The sequence below is a fragment of the Psammomys obesus genome, unplaced genomic scaffold (assembly GCF_907164565.1).
Source record: "Psammomys obesus unplaced genomic scaffold, mPsaObe1.curated_primary_1811, whole genome shotgun sequence".
Taxonomy (NCBI): domain Eukaryota; kingdom Metazoa; phylum Chordata; class Mammalia; order Rodentia; family Muridae; genus Psammomys; species Psammomys obesus.
This window is the reverse complement of record NW_026596244.1, coordinates 12195777-12211643: the sequence shown is the minus strand read 5'-3', so window position 1 is coordinate 12211643 and position 15867 is coordinate 12195777. Positions and strand designations below refer to the sequence as shown.

Here is a 15867-nt window from a genome sequence, read left to right as displayed (position 1 = left end):
TGTGTGTGTGTGTGTGTGTGTGTGTGTGTGTGTGTGTGTATGTGTGTGTGTGTGTGTGTGCGCGCGCGCGCGCACGCGTGTGTGTATCTTGCTACACGGGCCCTTCAATGTCACCGCTGTACAGGCTTTTCTCTATCGGCAAACCTGGGGTTCTGTGGCCTCCTGTGGCAGTTCAGTTTGGCATAAGGAGAGGAAGCATGTCGTCATGTTTCAGGCTTTCAGGCTGCCCGGAAAGTGCTCCTTAATTAGGATGTCTGTTAAGTGCTCTCTCACCCACACTAACCTGTTCCTCAACTTCAACGAGAACCTGACTGCGCCTTTGTTTGGCCCTGCAAGTCTGTTGCCCAAGCCAGGGAGGAGAGCAGCTGGTACTCAGGTGTGGGGACTGTGCAAACGGCTGCGGTTCGCTCCCTGAGGTGGAGACGAACAGCCGTGACCCTCGGGGACAGCCACCGCCGGGAAGGACTAGTTCACCGCACGCAAACAATCTGTGTGCGGTCGGTGGCGTCCTTTCTGTTTGCCCCAGTGAACAGGTGACGCCAGAAATGCTGGCGTGGGTGGGGAGGCGGGCGCGGGAGGCGGGAGGGAAATCTCCAGGAGGTGCCGGGCGGGCGACTTCGCATTCCGCGCGGGCTCGCCGCGCACCCGGACCGCAGAGGGTGGCGCGGCACCGGAGTGGGCGGGCGCGGGAGCCGGCTCTCCCTGGCAGCGCCGCCGCGTCTCCGGCCGCGCCTGCGCGCGCGGCGTCCCGCCTGCAGGCGGCGCTCACTGCCCCGTGTGCCCGCAGGTGCTGCAGTCGCAGCTGGACACCCTGCTGCAGGGCCAGGAGAGCATCAAGAGCTGCAGCAGCTTCACGGCGCAGGCCCTCAACCACGGCACGGAGACCGAGGTGCTGCTGGTGAAGAAGCAGATGAGCGAGAAGCTCACGGAGCTGGCGGCCCGGGACTTCCCCCTGCACCCGCGCGAGAACGACCAGCTGGACTTCGTCGTGGAGACCGAGGGCCTCAAGAAGTCCATCCACAATCTGGGCAGCATCCTCACCACCAACGCCGTCGCCTCGGAGACCGTGGCCACGGGCGAGGGGCTCCGGCAGACCGTCATCGGGCAGCCCATGTCCGTCACCATCACCACCAAGGACAAAGACGGAGAGCTGTGCAAGACGGGCAACGCCTACCTCACCGCCGAGCTCAGCACCCCCGACGGCAGCGTGGCGGACGGCGAGATCCTGGACAACAAGAACGGCACCTACGAGTTCCTCTACACCGTGCAGAAGGAGGGGGACTTCACCCTGTCGCTCAGGCTCTACGACCAGCACATCCGAGGCAGCCCGTTCAAGCTCAAGGTCATCCGCTCCGCCGACGTGTCCCCCACCACCGAGGGCGTGAAGCGGCGCGTCAAGTCCCCCGGCAGCGGCCACGTCAAGCAGAAGGCGGTGAAGAGACCCGCCAGCATGTACAGCACCGGCAAGAGAAAAGAGAACCCCATCGAGGACGACCTCATCTTCCGAGTGGGTAAGGAGGGGCCGCCGCTGCCGCCTCCCCGGATCCGGCTGTCCAGCGGGTGGCCAGCTTCTGGGTTGTTTTGTCAGCCTGGTGCGTGCGGGCGCTTTCCAAATGCTTCTTCCTCTCCTGCTCCCCCCTCCTTCCCTGTCCCTCCTTTTCCTCTTTAAGAGGTAAGCGCAGCCAGGGAGAAACTCAAGCAGGAATCAAAAAAGAGAGAGATAGAGAGAGAGGGAGGGAGGGAAAGAAAAAGAAAACAGAAAACATTCATAGCCTGGAAATGGTAAAGGAAATTCAGAACCATTCTCGCTTTGGTGGAAGTGTCTTAGAGGACTCCTGCCTAACCCAAAGTCAGAGGGAACCTTGCCTCAGGCAAATTCTTGCATTTCTGTGAAATCTGTGGGCTTGGGCAGAGGCAGTCCCATAATTTGAATACCTCTCACCTCCGCTCCTGCTAGGATTGGGAGGCCAGCTGTGCAGGCCAGCCAGCTGTGCAGAACTGGAGAACCCCTCCTAAGAGCTCAGGGTGGAGAAGGGAACGGGCTCGGGGCGGGGTCGGGATGAAGCCAGAAGGTGTGGCGGGAGCTCAGAGATGGGAATGCAAGCTGCCCCTCCCTCTGATTTATCGCCTGTCGCTTTTTTACTTAGGTTTGTTTTTACTGCTTATTTTCTCAAGGGAAAGCACCCTGAATGTAAACCAAAACCAGGGCGCAGCCGTGCTTAAAGAAAAGCAAAGCTTGCATTTTCTCTCAAAAAGTACCTGCAGCCTGCCTCACAACCCATACTGTGTCTATATCTCAGGGCCTGAGAGAGCTACATGCTTGGAATAGAAACATATTTCTACCGTGGAACTTCCAAGGCTGGCAATCTGCTGTCACACGTGTGCGAGTGTGTGCTCTGGGAGGGAAGGGTTAACAGGGCAAGCTTGTCACCATCTGTTTTCCACGGACCATGGGAAACTGAGGCTCCTCGGAGCTCAGTTCGCTGAGTTGCCTGCGGAATGACATGTGACTTGTCCAATCAGAGCGTGCCTTTCTTGGCCACCTCATTAGCATGGTTCCAGGGATAAGCTCGAACAGACAGGCCTGGAGCCTGCCACTCTAGTTCCTCTGCTTACACTTCTCCCAACTTCAGCTTCCACGTTCATAAAGTGCAAATTGTCCTTTAGATTCGTCCATGTTGTCACATTGATAGTCTCAAAAAAAAAAAAAAATAGTGACCTCGTCGTATTCTCTTTGATATGCCAGTTTCATTTCTTTTGGGGAAATCCTAGCAGTAGTCCTGGACTATATGTTAGTACCAGTTTTAGCACCATTTTTAGTTACATGAGGAAGCTTCGTACTGTTTACCTAGCGACTACAAGTGCATCTTTTCCTCAGCAGTGGTCAGGCTCACCGTTGTCCGCATCTTCATCAGCATTTATCTTGTCTCTGGCGAGTCTTTACCTGCCTGAGCCATCTCGTTGGCCCTAGGTTGTTTTCTCACCGTGGAGTGGAGTTGTTTGGAGCCAGATGTATTGGTATACCTCTATAGTTCCAGCTCTGAGAGGCTGGGGCAGGGTTGCGAGTTCAAGACCAGCCTCGGTTACATAAGCAATGCTTTTCGTAATTCCTTCAACATTGGGAACAAAAGCAAAAGCATCAAACTGAAAAGTTACTGTTCAACAAACAAAACAATCACCAGAGTGAGGAGACAAATAGAAAACAAAAAAGAAAGATTATGAAATTATTTCAGCTCTTCCTCTATTTTTAGTAGATGTCTGGTTGTCATAGGCTTTCTTCCCTTCTGTTTAGCTTGGCTGCTGGTGCTCTCAAACCAGTGTCATGAGCCTTTCCCTGTGCCTCCTCCTGACTCTTTAGTCCAGTTTCTGTTGCTCTTTGTATTTGATCTGAGGGCAGCATCTAAAAATCTGCATGTCAATATCTGGATTTCCCAGCACCATTTATTGAGGAGACTCTCCTGTCCCGTTGCCTGATGTTCTTTGTCATAAATCAATTAACCACACAGGTGATACACACACACACATACACACACACACACACATGCATGCACACACACACACTGTGTCTAAGTATATGTTTGTGTGTGTGTCCTTTTTGTGCTGATATTATTCTGTTTTTGTCAGGATAGCTTTGAAGCAGATGTTGAAATCACATAATGTCTCCGGCTTTGCTCTTTTTCTTCAAAAATTGCTTTAGCTCTTTGGAGGTTTCTGTGGTTACATATGAATTTTAGCATTGCTTTTTCTACTTCTGTGAAAAATGTCTTTGGAATTTTGGTGAGAACTGCATTGAATTTGTCGGATACTTTGGGTAGAATGGGGTTTTTACCAGTTTGTGTTCTTCCAATCCACGAGCACAGTGTATCTTTCTGCTTATTAATAGCTTCTTAAGTTCTTTTATAAATGATTCTTGGGGTTCAGTGTTCAGATCTTTTACATAATTGGTTTAAAATATCCCTAAGGTTTTTGTTGTGGTTTTAATTCTTTAACTTCGTGTCCTAAATCCAGACACAGTAAATGTCCTAGGGCACCCGACACTGACAGACAGTATGCTAGATAATGAATATATTCAAAGATGACAGAAATGTCACCTTCTTCCTGGGGAGCTTACAATTTTGTGTGACAGATAGATGACCTACTTGGTCAGCTGCTGAGGACGAGTGATAGAAAACTATAATAATAAGGACTTTAATCCTGAAATTGGTAGATGACCTACCTGGTCAGCTACTGAGGACGAGTGATAGAAAACTACAATAATAAGGACTTTGATCCTGAAATTAGTAGGATTTACCCGAGTCAACAGGTGGAATTAGCAGGCAGAGGGAGCAGTGCAAGGAGCAGAGGAAAGGTAAGGATGAGAGAATATGACTGACAGACTCACATCACACATCTTTGCCGAGTGAGCAAAGGACAGAAGAGTGAAAAGCGATGTGATTGGACAAAAGCGAGGGAGCCCACAGCTCCTCAAACACCCTCTGTGTCCTCACACTTGATCACGCCAAGCCTGAATTCTACTATTTTCTCATTCAAAATCCATAGCGACTGCTGTTATTATTTATGCCTTGGTCTCACTTCTCAATAAGATTGTAAGTTCCTTGAGGTCAGGGGTGATGCCATTGTGCCATTGGTCATCCCCAGCAACACTCAGAAGTCCACTGGAGTCGCATCAAGGTGTGACGGCCATTGGGCCAGTGAGATGGCTCAGTGCGTGAAGGCACTGTTCCCCATCCTATGAGTTTGATCCCTGGAGCGTTACTTTAATCAGGAGCCTCAAGGAAATGTTATATTGATACAAGTTAAAGGAACTCAAGCTGGGTTTGGTGCTGCACATTTTTAATCCCAGCACTCTGGAAGCAGATTCGGACAGATCTCTGAGTTCAAGGCCAGCCTGGTCTACACAGTGGGTCTACACAGGACAGCCAGGGCTACGTGGTGAGACGCTGTTTTAACCCCCCCAACAAACAAACAAACAAACAAACAAAATCTACGCACACACACACACACACACACACAGACACAGTAACAGAACTCTAGATGGTGACTGGAAACAAGAAAAGGGAACAGGGATTTTCTGAGTCAGGCACTGTGCCATCTTAATAAATATCTGTAGTAGGTATAATACTGTTTCAGTTCTGATAACTCTGCAGTATAATAGACATATATGTCTATTATATATGTATAAGTATGCTGGAGGCAGCGACTGCCAGCTTATTCAATGGTTCCATGATATTAACTTGAAATCACCAAGGATTATTTAAACTTTGGAAATGAGCAAATGCCGCAGATCAGAGCTCCCTCCCAAGCCCCTCAGCCCCTATCCGGCCTTATAATCAGGGTAATATATAATTATCCTTCTCGTAGAAGGAATGCAGACTTAAAGAAGTGAAAGCTACGCCTTTAAAACACCCCTCAACTTCTGCGGTTTTCCAGAGTGTGTGGTGTGGTACCTCCCATGGAGGGCAACTTAACTGACTGCCCACTGCAAGTGAACTATGGCGTCTCTCGAATATTGTACTGGGAAATAATTGTGAATGAGTTCCTCTTGGTGACAGTTTCCGGGAAGGCAGAAATTGCTCCCTGGGGCTTGCTGACTAGGAGGTATGAGCTGGTTTAGTCAGCTACAAAGAGCATCACTGAACAAAGGCGAAATGGAAGATGTGGGAGGGAGAAAAACAATCACAACTGAATTGTTTAAAAATATGTAATTCATTTGCCATTCCTTAATGAGTTAGCAGGAAGCTGAATGAAGCACTCATTTGTACTCTAGAGCATGCCATTTTAAGCGGATGTGGAGGGCTAGAGAGATGGTCCAGCTCAGAGCATCCTTCTGGGACTGGCCCGCCAGCATGTAGAATAGAAAATGTATACAGAACAGAACGGAATGAACGGGACAGGCCAGGACAGAACAGAATAGAATTCATGTAGCATGTGCATAAAAGTTCTAAAAATATACTCCATTATTTCATGGCCTGCTCCTTGCCTTTGTAAACCACTTTCTTCCCTAAAGTCTGTGACGCCGGAGGTTATGTTAATAAGCTCTAAGATAAGATTCTCTACCTCAGGCCAGGCATGGTGGAGTACGCCTTTAACCTGAGTACTCAGGGAGGCAGAGGCAGGAGGATCACTGTGAGCTGGAGGCCAGTCTGTTCTACAAAGTGAGTCCAGGGCAGCCATAGCTACACAGAGAAACCCTGTCTCAAAAAAACAAAAACAAAAAGAGCTGTTTTCTACCTTAGTCCCTTGAGAGTCTTGTCCTTGGGAGCTCTCTCTTTGTTGCGAGCGGAAGCAGATACAGCCCCTGTTACTGTACTCATGAAGTACCAGGCACTGTGCCGTGTGCGATAACAGGGTTTCTAGTCCTATAACAAACTCTTTGAGAAATTAACTGAAAAAGAGAAAGGCTGTGTTTTGACCCACAGTTTTGGAGGTTCCAGTAGACGGTTTGTGGGTCCCATTGCTTTGGGGAAGACATGCTGAAATGACGTTCTGACCTCATGGTGACTGGGAAGGAAAGTCAGGGAGAGTAGAAGCTGGAGTCCCCATAGCTTCTTCAAGGTATGCCACTAATGAATTAGCTTCCTTCCACGAAGCCTTGCATCTTAGCTCAACCAGCTCCCAGTACTGCTGCAGGCTGAGGACCTCCGGGTGACACTCTGCCTCCCAGCTTGAGTGCAGTGCAGACCGGGAGAGATGGCACTCCTTCACAGGGGGCTCATGGCCGAGGGAGGGATACAGGCAAGCAATTACGTGTGATGGGGTTGGAGTTCTCTAAAGGGCTTTAAGAGAAAATATGATCCACATGAGCCTGAGGAAACCTGTCATGCTAGCGTCTAAAGAGACGCAACCTGGGGCTGGAGAGATGGCTGCTATTGCAGAGGGCCTGAGTTCAGTTCCCCGCACCCCTGTAGGATGGCTCGAAACCATGAGAATTAAGGAGTGGACAACAAACAAAGTAAAGAAAGAAAGAAAAGCATGTGTTTGTGTATTGGGAAAATGCAGTTTTGTTCTCTGATGTGTCTAGCTCCTCATCTGCATAATGGGAATGATATTATTCCTGATGACTCATGGGAGAGTTTATAAGAAAGTGCTGTGCAGCTGCTGAACATTTCATTTCTCACAATGCAACATGAGTTCTAATTTCCGGCTGCTCATTAATAACTTATTTGTGCTTTCACTCACTTAGCAGGCATCTGTAAGCACCTGTCTGGTTCAGTGTCCTGCCGTAGATACTGCAGTAGATTCAAACCTCAGTAACATCTTGGTAGATTCTTTCATTCAAAGCATCGTGCAGACCAAGTGGGGGAAGGTAGTGGGAGGAGATACACATTGTAAATTCCCTGGATTCAGTTTAAGGGTTCACCTCCTGGGCATTTGGAAGTGGTCGAGGGGAACAGAGTTCAGAAGCTGTGGGTGTGAAAATTCCTCTTGTGAGTCATAGATAGCTTATCATCCAGGAAAAAAAAAAAGCTTATTTTGTTTTGTTCTCTCTCTCTCTCTCTCTCTCTCTCTCTCTCTCTCTCTTTTTCTGTGTGTGTGTATGTGTGTGTGTGTGTGTGTGTGTGTGTGTGTGTGGCCCTAGTTGTCCTGGAACTCACTCTGTATACCAGAGATCCACCTACCTCTACCTCCCAAGTGCTGGGATTAAAGCTGTGTGCCACCACTGCCGGGCTAGTTTAATTATCTTAAGAAATGATTGCTAACTTATTTATAGCTTCCTTAAATTTCTGTTGATTAGTTAGTAGCCAACACAATTGTGAAATGAATCTTTTACATGAAAATAGACAAGAAATGATTTGCTAAGTTTTATCAATGTTTGTATGGTTTACATATCAGTGTTATGAAAGAACTTTTTCATCACATATTTTCAATGTTCTGTGTACGCGTATGTGCACATGCAAGGGTGCATGAGTGTGTGTGTGTGTGTGTCTGTGTGTGTGTGTGTCTATGTGTGTGTCTGTGTGTGTATGTCTGTGTGTGCACAAGCCTGTGTGGCTAAGGATTAAACCTAAGGTCTTGTACAATGCTCTATGACTAAGACACATCACCAGCCTTCTTCACTCATTTAGAATACGGTAGAGAGGACGGAGAGACTGGTCTGTAGACCAGCTGGGATTTACCAAGGAGCAGGAAATGTAAAGCCTGGTCCCAAATAATTCCCAACTTCTGTCATTTCTATTTCCTTCATTGTCATGGTAAGCTACTTTCCAAACTAAAAACTGCTGTTTTTATTCCTCAGATGAAGGGATGAGATGGGAGCTGTCCCCAAGCCTGTCTAGCTTTTTCTGAACTCTCGCTGCCTGGTCCACTCAGTTGTTCTGGCTTAAACGCCTGTCCAAGTTGACTGATTTAAACTGGCTTCTGACTGAATTGCTCTGCCTCGGCCTCAAACCAGTTATGACAATATGTTTTAATCTTTTGGTTCTTCATCCTCTGGCTTGTTCTGTCTTCACCTGTGTCTAGCTTGTTTTCTGTGCCCCCTGTCTCTGTAAAACTGTCCTGGTAAGAAACTCTCCATAAAAACTCTCCTTTTCTCTGTCTCTCCCTGCACTGCTCTTACGTTGCCTTTCTTTCCTGTCCTGTTCTCGTGAGAGTTGGACATTTCTTACCTCTGACTCATTTTGTCCAATCTTTCTCTGCTTTGTCACTTTGCCCCTCAATTAGACTTCGCCTTCAAACATGGCTGCTTCCTTCTACAAACTGACCTTACCTTCATTGTTTGGGATTAGAGGTGTGTACTGAGGGTGTGTCTGCATTCCATCTAGATCATACTATAATCCAGAGCGAGTCTGTATTCTAGCCAGATCACATAAACCTAGAAGGTCTTTGGATGTGATCCCTTGCCAGAGCAGCCATGTTGCTGGATGAAAATTCCATGACACTAAACACTTGAACATTCTGCCATCTGATACCACAGCTGCTCAGTGTCTACTTCAACTGCCAGAAAAAAGTAATCAGCATCCTTAGTCTTTCAAGAGTGTGTCGAGCCGTGTGCTCCAGGCTTCAGGAAAAGGCTCATCCCCTTGCTTTCACAAGTGATGGGACTCTCCGTCAAGACAGAAGGTGCTGTCAGGATGAAGGCCAGATACAGCACAGGCCTGGACAAGGCTGAGATGGTCCTTAGTCCCTGGGAAGAGAGAGGGTGGGAAGAGGAGGAGGACAGACGGGAGACAGGGATGTTTTACTATTATGAAATTTAAGTAGTAGTTTGTTGTTGGTGATGGTGGTGGTGTGTGTGTTTGTGTGTCTGTGTGAGATGGGTATCTGTGTGTGTGTGTGTGTCTGCATCTGTGTGTGTGACTGCAGGTGTGCATGTGAATGTCAGAGGACATCTCTCTCTCTCTCTCTCTCTCTCTCTCGGATTCAGGGCAGGAGCTCAAGCTTGGATGTTCCTGAGTGGTAAAGACTTACCTGCTGAGTGGCCTCGCTGAGCCAGGCCCAGTTAGCGTGCAAGTGGTTTTCCTCCAACCTGTGGTTTTATGTACAAATGGAGCAGCAGATTCAGGCTGATGGTGCCTGAGAGCCAGGCTGCCTGCCTCCTCGCCAGGGGCTTCCGGAAGCTCTTTCCAGCAGCGTGCTCTGTTCCGCTGCGCTGGCGAGCCAGGGTTGGCAGCTTCCAAGCCCCTCTCCTTCCTGGCAAAGGGACAGACTCTCCCTGCCCTGGATTCTGCCTGCAGTAGCGTGGAGTCTGACTAAATGTCTTCCTGCCCCCAAATGCATTTGATTTCTGCTGACGCCCAGACCACAGCCTTATTTCTGTACAGCACAAAATGTGTTGGTGTTTTGGGCACCTGTGTTTTCCTTATTCCACATCACCTGTGTGGTCTAGAAAGCAAACGGGATCTTTTCCTCAGGACAGTGTTGGCTTTCACTAGCACTGTTTCCTCCACTTCCTGCCACCCATTGAGCCTTCCAGAAACACAATAGCTTTGTCCTTCAAGGAACAGACAAAGGGTAAATGAAGGAGATCCGCAGGTGCTGATTGTCCCTATCTGGACAGGAAGGGCAGCAGATCAACATTCGCCCACTCAGGTGTCTTGTGGCCTACCTATCCCCTGTGTTTCCCGTCAGCCTGTGGCTGTGGGGACATTACCAATTCCACATATGCGATTCTACAGAACTGGGTTTCCTTCAGGTCATTTCTTCTGTTACTGTCCTAATCCCAGGCATAAGGCTGTTTAAGGAAATGCGTTTATTATTTGTGTGTGTGCGCGTGTGTGACACAGGCCACTGCCTCTCTGTGTGAAGGGCAGAGGAAAACACATGTGTCTGTTCTCTTTTCCACCTTTTCAGGGTTCCAGAGGTTGAGTCCCGGCTTGTAGAATTGACCTTGCAGAAACACCTCATCCATGGGCCGCAAGACTCTTGCTTCAGATCAGTCCTGCTGCCCCCTTCTGATAATGTCAGACTTTTGTTTATCAGTCTTCAAACTTATTTATTTGTTTTGGGACAGGGACCATCTGTCTCAAGCCCTTTCCTTCTTCACCCCATTCTCTTGTGTGCTGGGATTATAGGTGTATTTTTGAAAAATCCGGAGTTTGGGTTTTTATTTTTCTTAGAAGCCCTGGGCTTACCAGCTTTAAAAAGATGTTTGTAAAATGATCACTGTAGAATTCTTTCCTTTCCTGTCCTCAGTTTTGCTCTTCCCACGTGCAGTTGTTCAGACATCAGCAGGAAGAGGCCCCAAACAAGTCTTATCACTGCCTGCCCCTTTAAAGGGCTAACCGCTCCTTTCTTGTCTGTCTGCCCAGATACCGTCTGGCCTCTCTATCTTTTTATCTATTTTATTGTCTGTTTATTTGTTGTGAGCCTGGAGCTCACAGTTGTTGTGCAGGGTGGCTTTGAACCTGCTGGCGCTCCATTTGGGTACACCCTGCTCTCACACACCAGCTTTAAAACCTGTTCATCATTCTGCATCCATGCCTGTTGCAAGGGTCCCTTGGGGCAAGTGACACATTTGATGGATAGTGGTTTCCTTCATGATGCAGGACCTGACCTTGGGGGATCTGAGGGGTTTTTGTTTGGTTGGCTGGTTAGGTTTCTCTGTTTATTTTTGTTTTATTTGTTTTTCTCTCTCATGCTTGGAGACATTAGACACAGATCACACAAGTAAACTTGAGAGGGTCCTGACTTTGGTCATTGGGATCTGGTGAAAACCAGCTGACCAAAATTGTCCTGCACAGCCCCAGCCAGTCTGCTGCGGGATTGTTCACTTCAGCCGACACCTGTCATCTGCTGTCCTCTGCTCTTTCCTCAAGCGCTGACTGTATTGACGGCTAAAAACATTACATTTCTCTTTTAATATAAGTTATAATTTTTTTCTCACTAAGAATTAAAATTTAAGCTTCTTTCTAAGTCACTTTTAGGCAGTTTATCTGTTTCCATCCATTAATACTCAGAGTTCTATTGAAACAAGTTATTCAAATTTTTTTTTTTTAAATAAAAAGAGAACTGTTAACATGCAGATGAAACAGTTTTACCTTCTTTCTTTCTAGTGGGCATCTTTGATAGATTTGACCTTATGCCCAGCACTAGGGAGACAAGGAGCAAACTCAAGCCAGTCTGGGACACACATAGGAGACCCTGTCAAAAAAACCAAAAATGAAAAACTAAGTAAGGGTGAGGTTATCAGGAATTACAGAGCACTTGCTCACAACATCTGTGGGGTTAGAGGCACGCGTGCTCTGAAAGCCTGGCGTCCAGGCTGCCCTGAGAGCTATGCAGCAAGACTGAGATCCAGACAAAACCTAAAAACACCCGTTTTGTTGTAGCTCAGGGGCTGGAATATTTTTATTATTTCTTTGTGAAGGCCAAATATATTTTAACTGTGCTAATACTGAGCTTCAGATTGCTGAAAGTTAGCATTTGACTAAAAATGATTTTGTAAAGACTTTATTGATCTGAAGGCGAAGTCTAGTAGTCTCTAGGTTAAGTCATAGGGGAAGTCCCTTCCACCTCCCCATATATATATATGTCAGTCAAAGGCAGCAGAGGCTGTGGATGCGGCTTGGTCACGTGCACCTGGCTGAGGGGAAGGACGATGCTCTCAGGCCACTTACGGAAGCCTGAATTGTCCTCTCGCTAACCTAACGCTCTACAACTGACTTTCTCCGCTTTCTCACTTACTGTTAGGTACCAAAGGAAGAAACAAAGGCGAGTTCACGAACCTGCAGGGTGTAGCTGCCTCTACGACTGGAAAGATATTAATTGCAGACAGTAACAACCAGTGTGTACAGGTACGGCCCTGCGTGTTCCCTTGGCTGTTTGTGCTGCCTGGAGGTAGGTGTGCGAGTCTCTAGGTTAGAGTCAAGGGAATGGTGTGGAGAAGAAACAAGATTTACATGCAGACTTTCCCTTTGTGTGTGTATGCGTGTGTGTCTGAGTGTGTGAGTGTGTGTGTGTGTGTGTGTGTGTGTGAGTGTGTGAGTGTGTGTGTGTGTGTGTGTGTCTGAGTGTGTGAGTGTGTGAGTGTGTGTGTGTGTGTGTGTGTGTGTGTGTGTGTGTGTGTGTTGGGGAGGGGCTTTTTGAAGCAGCCTTGGCTTCTTCTGATCTGTGGTGCATTTGGCAGATGCCTTTTCCTGCCGCGGTGATTTCTGTGCTTGTTCAGACTCTAACAGAGGTAAATTCCTTGTACAGATATTTTCCAATGACGGCCAGTTCAAGAGTCGCTTCGGCATCCGAGGCCGGTCCCCCGGGCAGCTGCAGCGGCCCACGGGGGTGGCGGTGCACCCCGGCGGGGACATCATCATCGCAGACTACGATAACAAGTGGGTTAGCATTTTCTCCAGCGACGGCAAGTTCAAGGTGAGAGCGGCCACTGCGGAATGCAAACGAGAAGCGTGACGCTAACCTAGGTTCTTGGTTTAATCCAAGCCAGGATTCCATAATTCTTCATATAGAGTCCTCAATCTCGGTTTTATTAAATGAGAGCGAGTAACTGTGCTAATTTTATAAACTTGTTTTCTCTCTTTCACGCCCACACATGTACACATTCATATATTCACATATGTGCATACATACATTTACACACATGCAGATAGACGCATGCGTATAGATGCTCGTTCACACATACATGCGTACACACACCCATATGTACTCCAAAGGTGATTTAATAGTTTTATAAAGCAATAGATTTATAAAGCAATAGTTGCTTGTTTGCTTTAAAGAATCATGTTTGTTGGAAAACTATTGGTTACCTCAATTGGAGTTAAAAAAAAAAAAAAAAAGCCTCCTGAAAAGGGTCATAAAGAGGTAGTTTGTGATCTCCAAATTAATTTCCAGGCTGCCACAAGATGCCTTCTACTTTCTCAGGCCTGCGGCAGAAAACAAGGGAGAAACAACATTGTAATGCACATTTTTCACCTGTAAAACCTACACAGCCACATTGAGGAAAAAAACCCAATACTCAAGAGATGTCAGGCATAGCTGGGCATTGGTGGCGCATGCCTGCAATCCCAGCACTCGGGAGGCAGAGGCAGACGGATCTCTGTGGGTTCAAGGCCAGCCTGGTCTACAAAGTGAGTCCAGGCCAGCCAGGGGTACACAGAAAAATCTGTTTTGAAAAATTAAATAATAATAATAATTTTAAAAACATAAAGAAAGAAATGTCAGTCGTAATTATTTGCTGAAAGCGAGAACACAGCACTAGAGAATGCCACATATAGCTGGGGAGGAAAAGGACAGCGGAGCTGAACTGACAGGGCTGAAGCCAGTTCTTCCACACTTTGGGTTGTCACAGTCACGCGTGACATTTGCAAGATGGTATTTAGAGAGAAGTTACAGGTTTTCACTCTCGTGGAGCCTCGTTCTGAGCGAGGCCAGGCCTAAGGAGGTGAAGGCGGGCCACCAACACTGGGGGTCTTCAGTAGCCCCTGGACCTTTTGTGCCGCTGCAAACCTGACCACCCCACACAGTGGCCATCGGCACGGAAAGCTCTTGCTTTCCGTATCTTCCAACACCCAAGTAGGACAACTCTGGTAAGAATGTGGAGAGGACTGTTTGCTGCCCTCCCGGAAGTCCCCTAGTTTGTAGAAATCCCACCTCTTCTTGTTTTAGACTCTAAGAAAATAATTGTCGAACACTACAATAGCTTTTGCATGCTGAGCAAGAGTTTGCTAGCTAAGAGGGAAGGGCTCCCTGATTGAGACCTTATACGCTCATGACTTGATAATTCAATACCTTATAATAAATATTTAGAAGAACCGAAGTCCTAAAATTGGCCAGTGAATGCAGTGCACACTGTGGAGCACTCCTGCCCTCTAGTGGGAGGTGCAGGATATTGCCCATTGCAGAAGAATCCCTAGGACAGATGTTGGTTAGAACCCATTAAAGTGAAAGGATAGCACGTGCTCGTGGAAACATTTGCGCACAGTAAAAAGTTCCCCAGGTGTGCAGGCTACAACTTGGTGCCACGAGATTATTGTTTTTGCTTCTTTAACGGTGAACTGATTTTACTGTCATCATAGCGCAGTCTTCATATTTATTCCCAATTATCCAGCTGTGTAACGTCTTGTTACCTTTTTTATAGACATCCGTTTTGTAGGCTAATATTTATCCTTCTCTGCTTCCTTCTATATTTTTCCTTTCATTTTCCTTCATGGCTTGTATCTCCCAGCCCTGCTGAGAGCCTTATGTAGCCAGAATTTATATATTATATATAACATATTATACATATTTGTGGTATGTATCACAAATATGGTGACCTTTATGGCCACTGTATTCTAAAATATCTCAACTTTTCCCTCTTCAACTTCTGAGCCATTCGTTGAGTTAAGTGCTCCCATTTCACGGTTCTTCCAGTTCTAAGACAGCAGGGGAACAGCGAAGCGTGGCTTCTTATTTCACCTGAAGAGTTCAGTGCAGCGGAACGGGAGCAACTGTGGGAGGCGAGGAACAGGACGGTCGGTCTCAGCTTTAAGTTGTGCTTTGTGGCTCTGCCCAGCTGGCATCCCAGGGTGGCACTAAGACAGCCTTCTAGGCAGTGATCCACTTGGCATTGTATGGCTGGGTCATCCTACGCGGCCACTGCTGTTGTTCATGTGTTAGGTAGCAGTCGGATCGGGCAGTAGCGAGCAGAGGGCCTGCCCCTTGATCTCTGCCTCTTTGATCCTGGGGCTTTTTTGAAGCATCAGAATCAGACTTCCACAAGGGACTCTCTGGCCTAAGACAAGATGTTTCCTTTCAAAGTAATTGCGTCTCTCCGCTCTAAGGCTATCACCCCTGAGTCTTCATGATCTGTAAACTTAGAAAAATAGTCACATGAGAAGTCCTACTCACAGAAAGCTCCACCACTGTATTAGGAAATTAAGGATACATATGGAGGAGGCCGGAGAAATGGCTCAGCGGGTGGAGCAATTGCAGAGGCGGTTCAGCAGATGAAGCGTTTGCTGTTCTTGAGACTCCAGTGCCCGCATGGCGGCTCACAACCATTTGTAACTCCGACTCCAGGGGATCTGATGCCTTCTTCTGACCTCTGGGGTCACGAAGCACACACAGACATACATGTAGGCAAAAGACTCATACACATAATGTGAAATAAATAAATCTAAAAAAACCGAAATTGTTCATCTCTTGCTCACAGATTTCCATCAGCCAGTGCTAGCATGGGAGAGAAGGCTGTGCAGCAGGACTTATGAAACGGAACTGGTGGGGTTCGTTTTTAATGTGAAAGATAACACAAGCAGGCTTTAAAAATATGTGCACAGAAAAGTATAACCTAAAAAGTAAGGGTTCCTCTTGCTCCCACTGACCCCGCCTTCTAGACTACAGACGCTGCAGTCGGACTTTTCCTCCCAGAGGTCCAGTCTCCATGTGGGGTACTTCCAGGACCCCATGGACACCAAGACCCGAGATTTTTCAGGTTCTTAAAAT

The 15867-nt window shown here is 47.3% G+C and overlaps 1 protein-coding gene across 6 annotated transcripts in view; it reads left to right on the top strand.

Annotated features, from left to right (window-relative positions):
* Positions 1 to 15867, top strand: part of Trim2 (tripartite motif containing 2) — a 120563-nt gene that overhangs the window by 89330 nt on the left and 15366 nt on the right. For all 6 annotated transcript variants that reach the window (XM_055596663.1, XM_055596662.1, XM_055596666.1 and 3 more), the window contains exons 6-8: positions 788 to 1511; positions 12130 to 12233; positions 12634 to 12801. In XM_055596663.1, coding sequence (XP_055452638.1) covers positions 788 to 1511; positions 12130 to 12233; positions 12634 to 12801 — 996 coding nt within the window. The remainder of the gene's footprint in view (positions 1 to 787; positions 1512 to 12129; positions 12234 to 12633; positions 12802 to 15867) is intronic.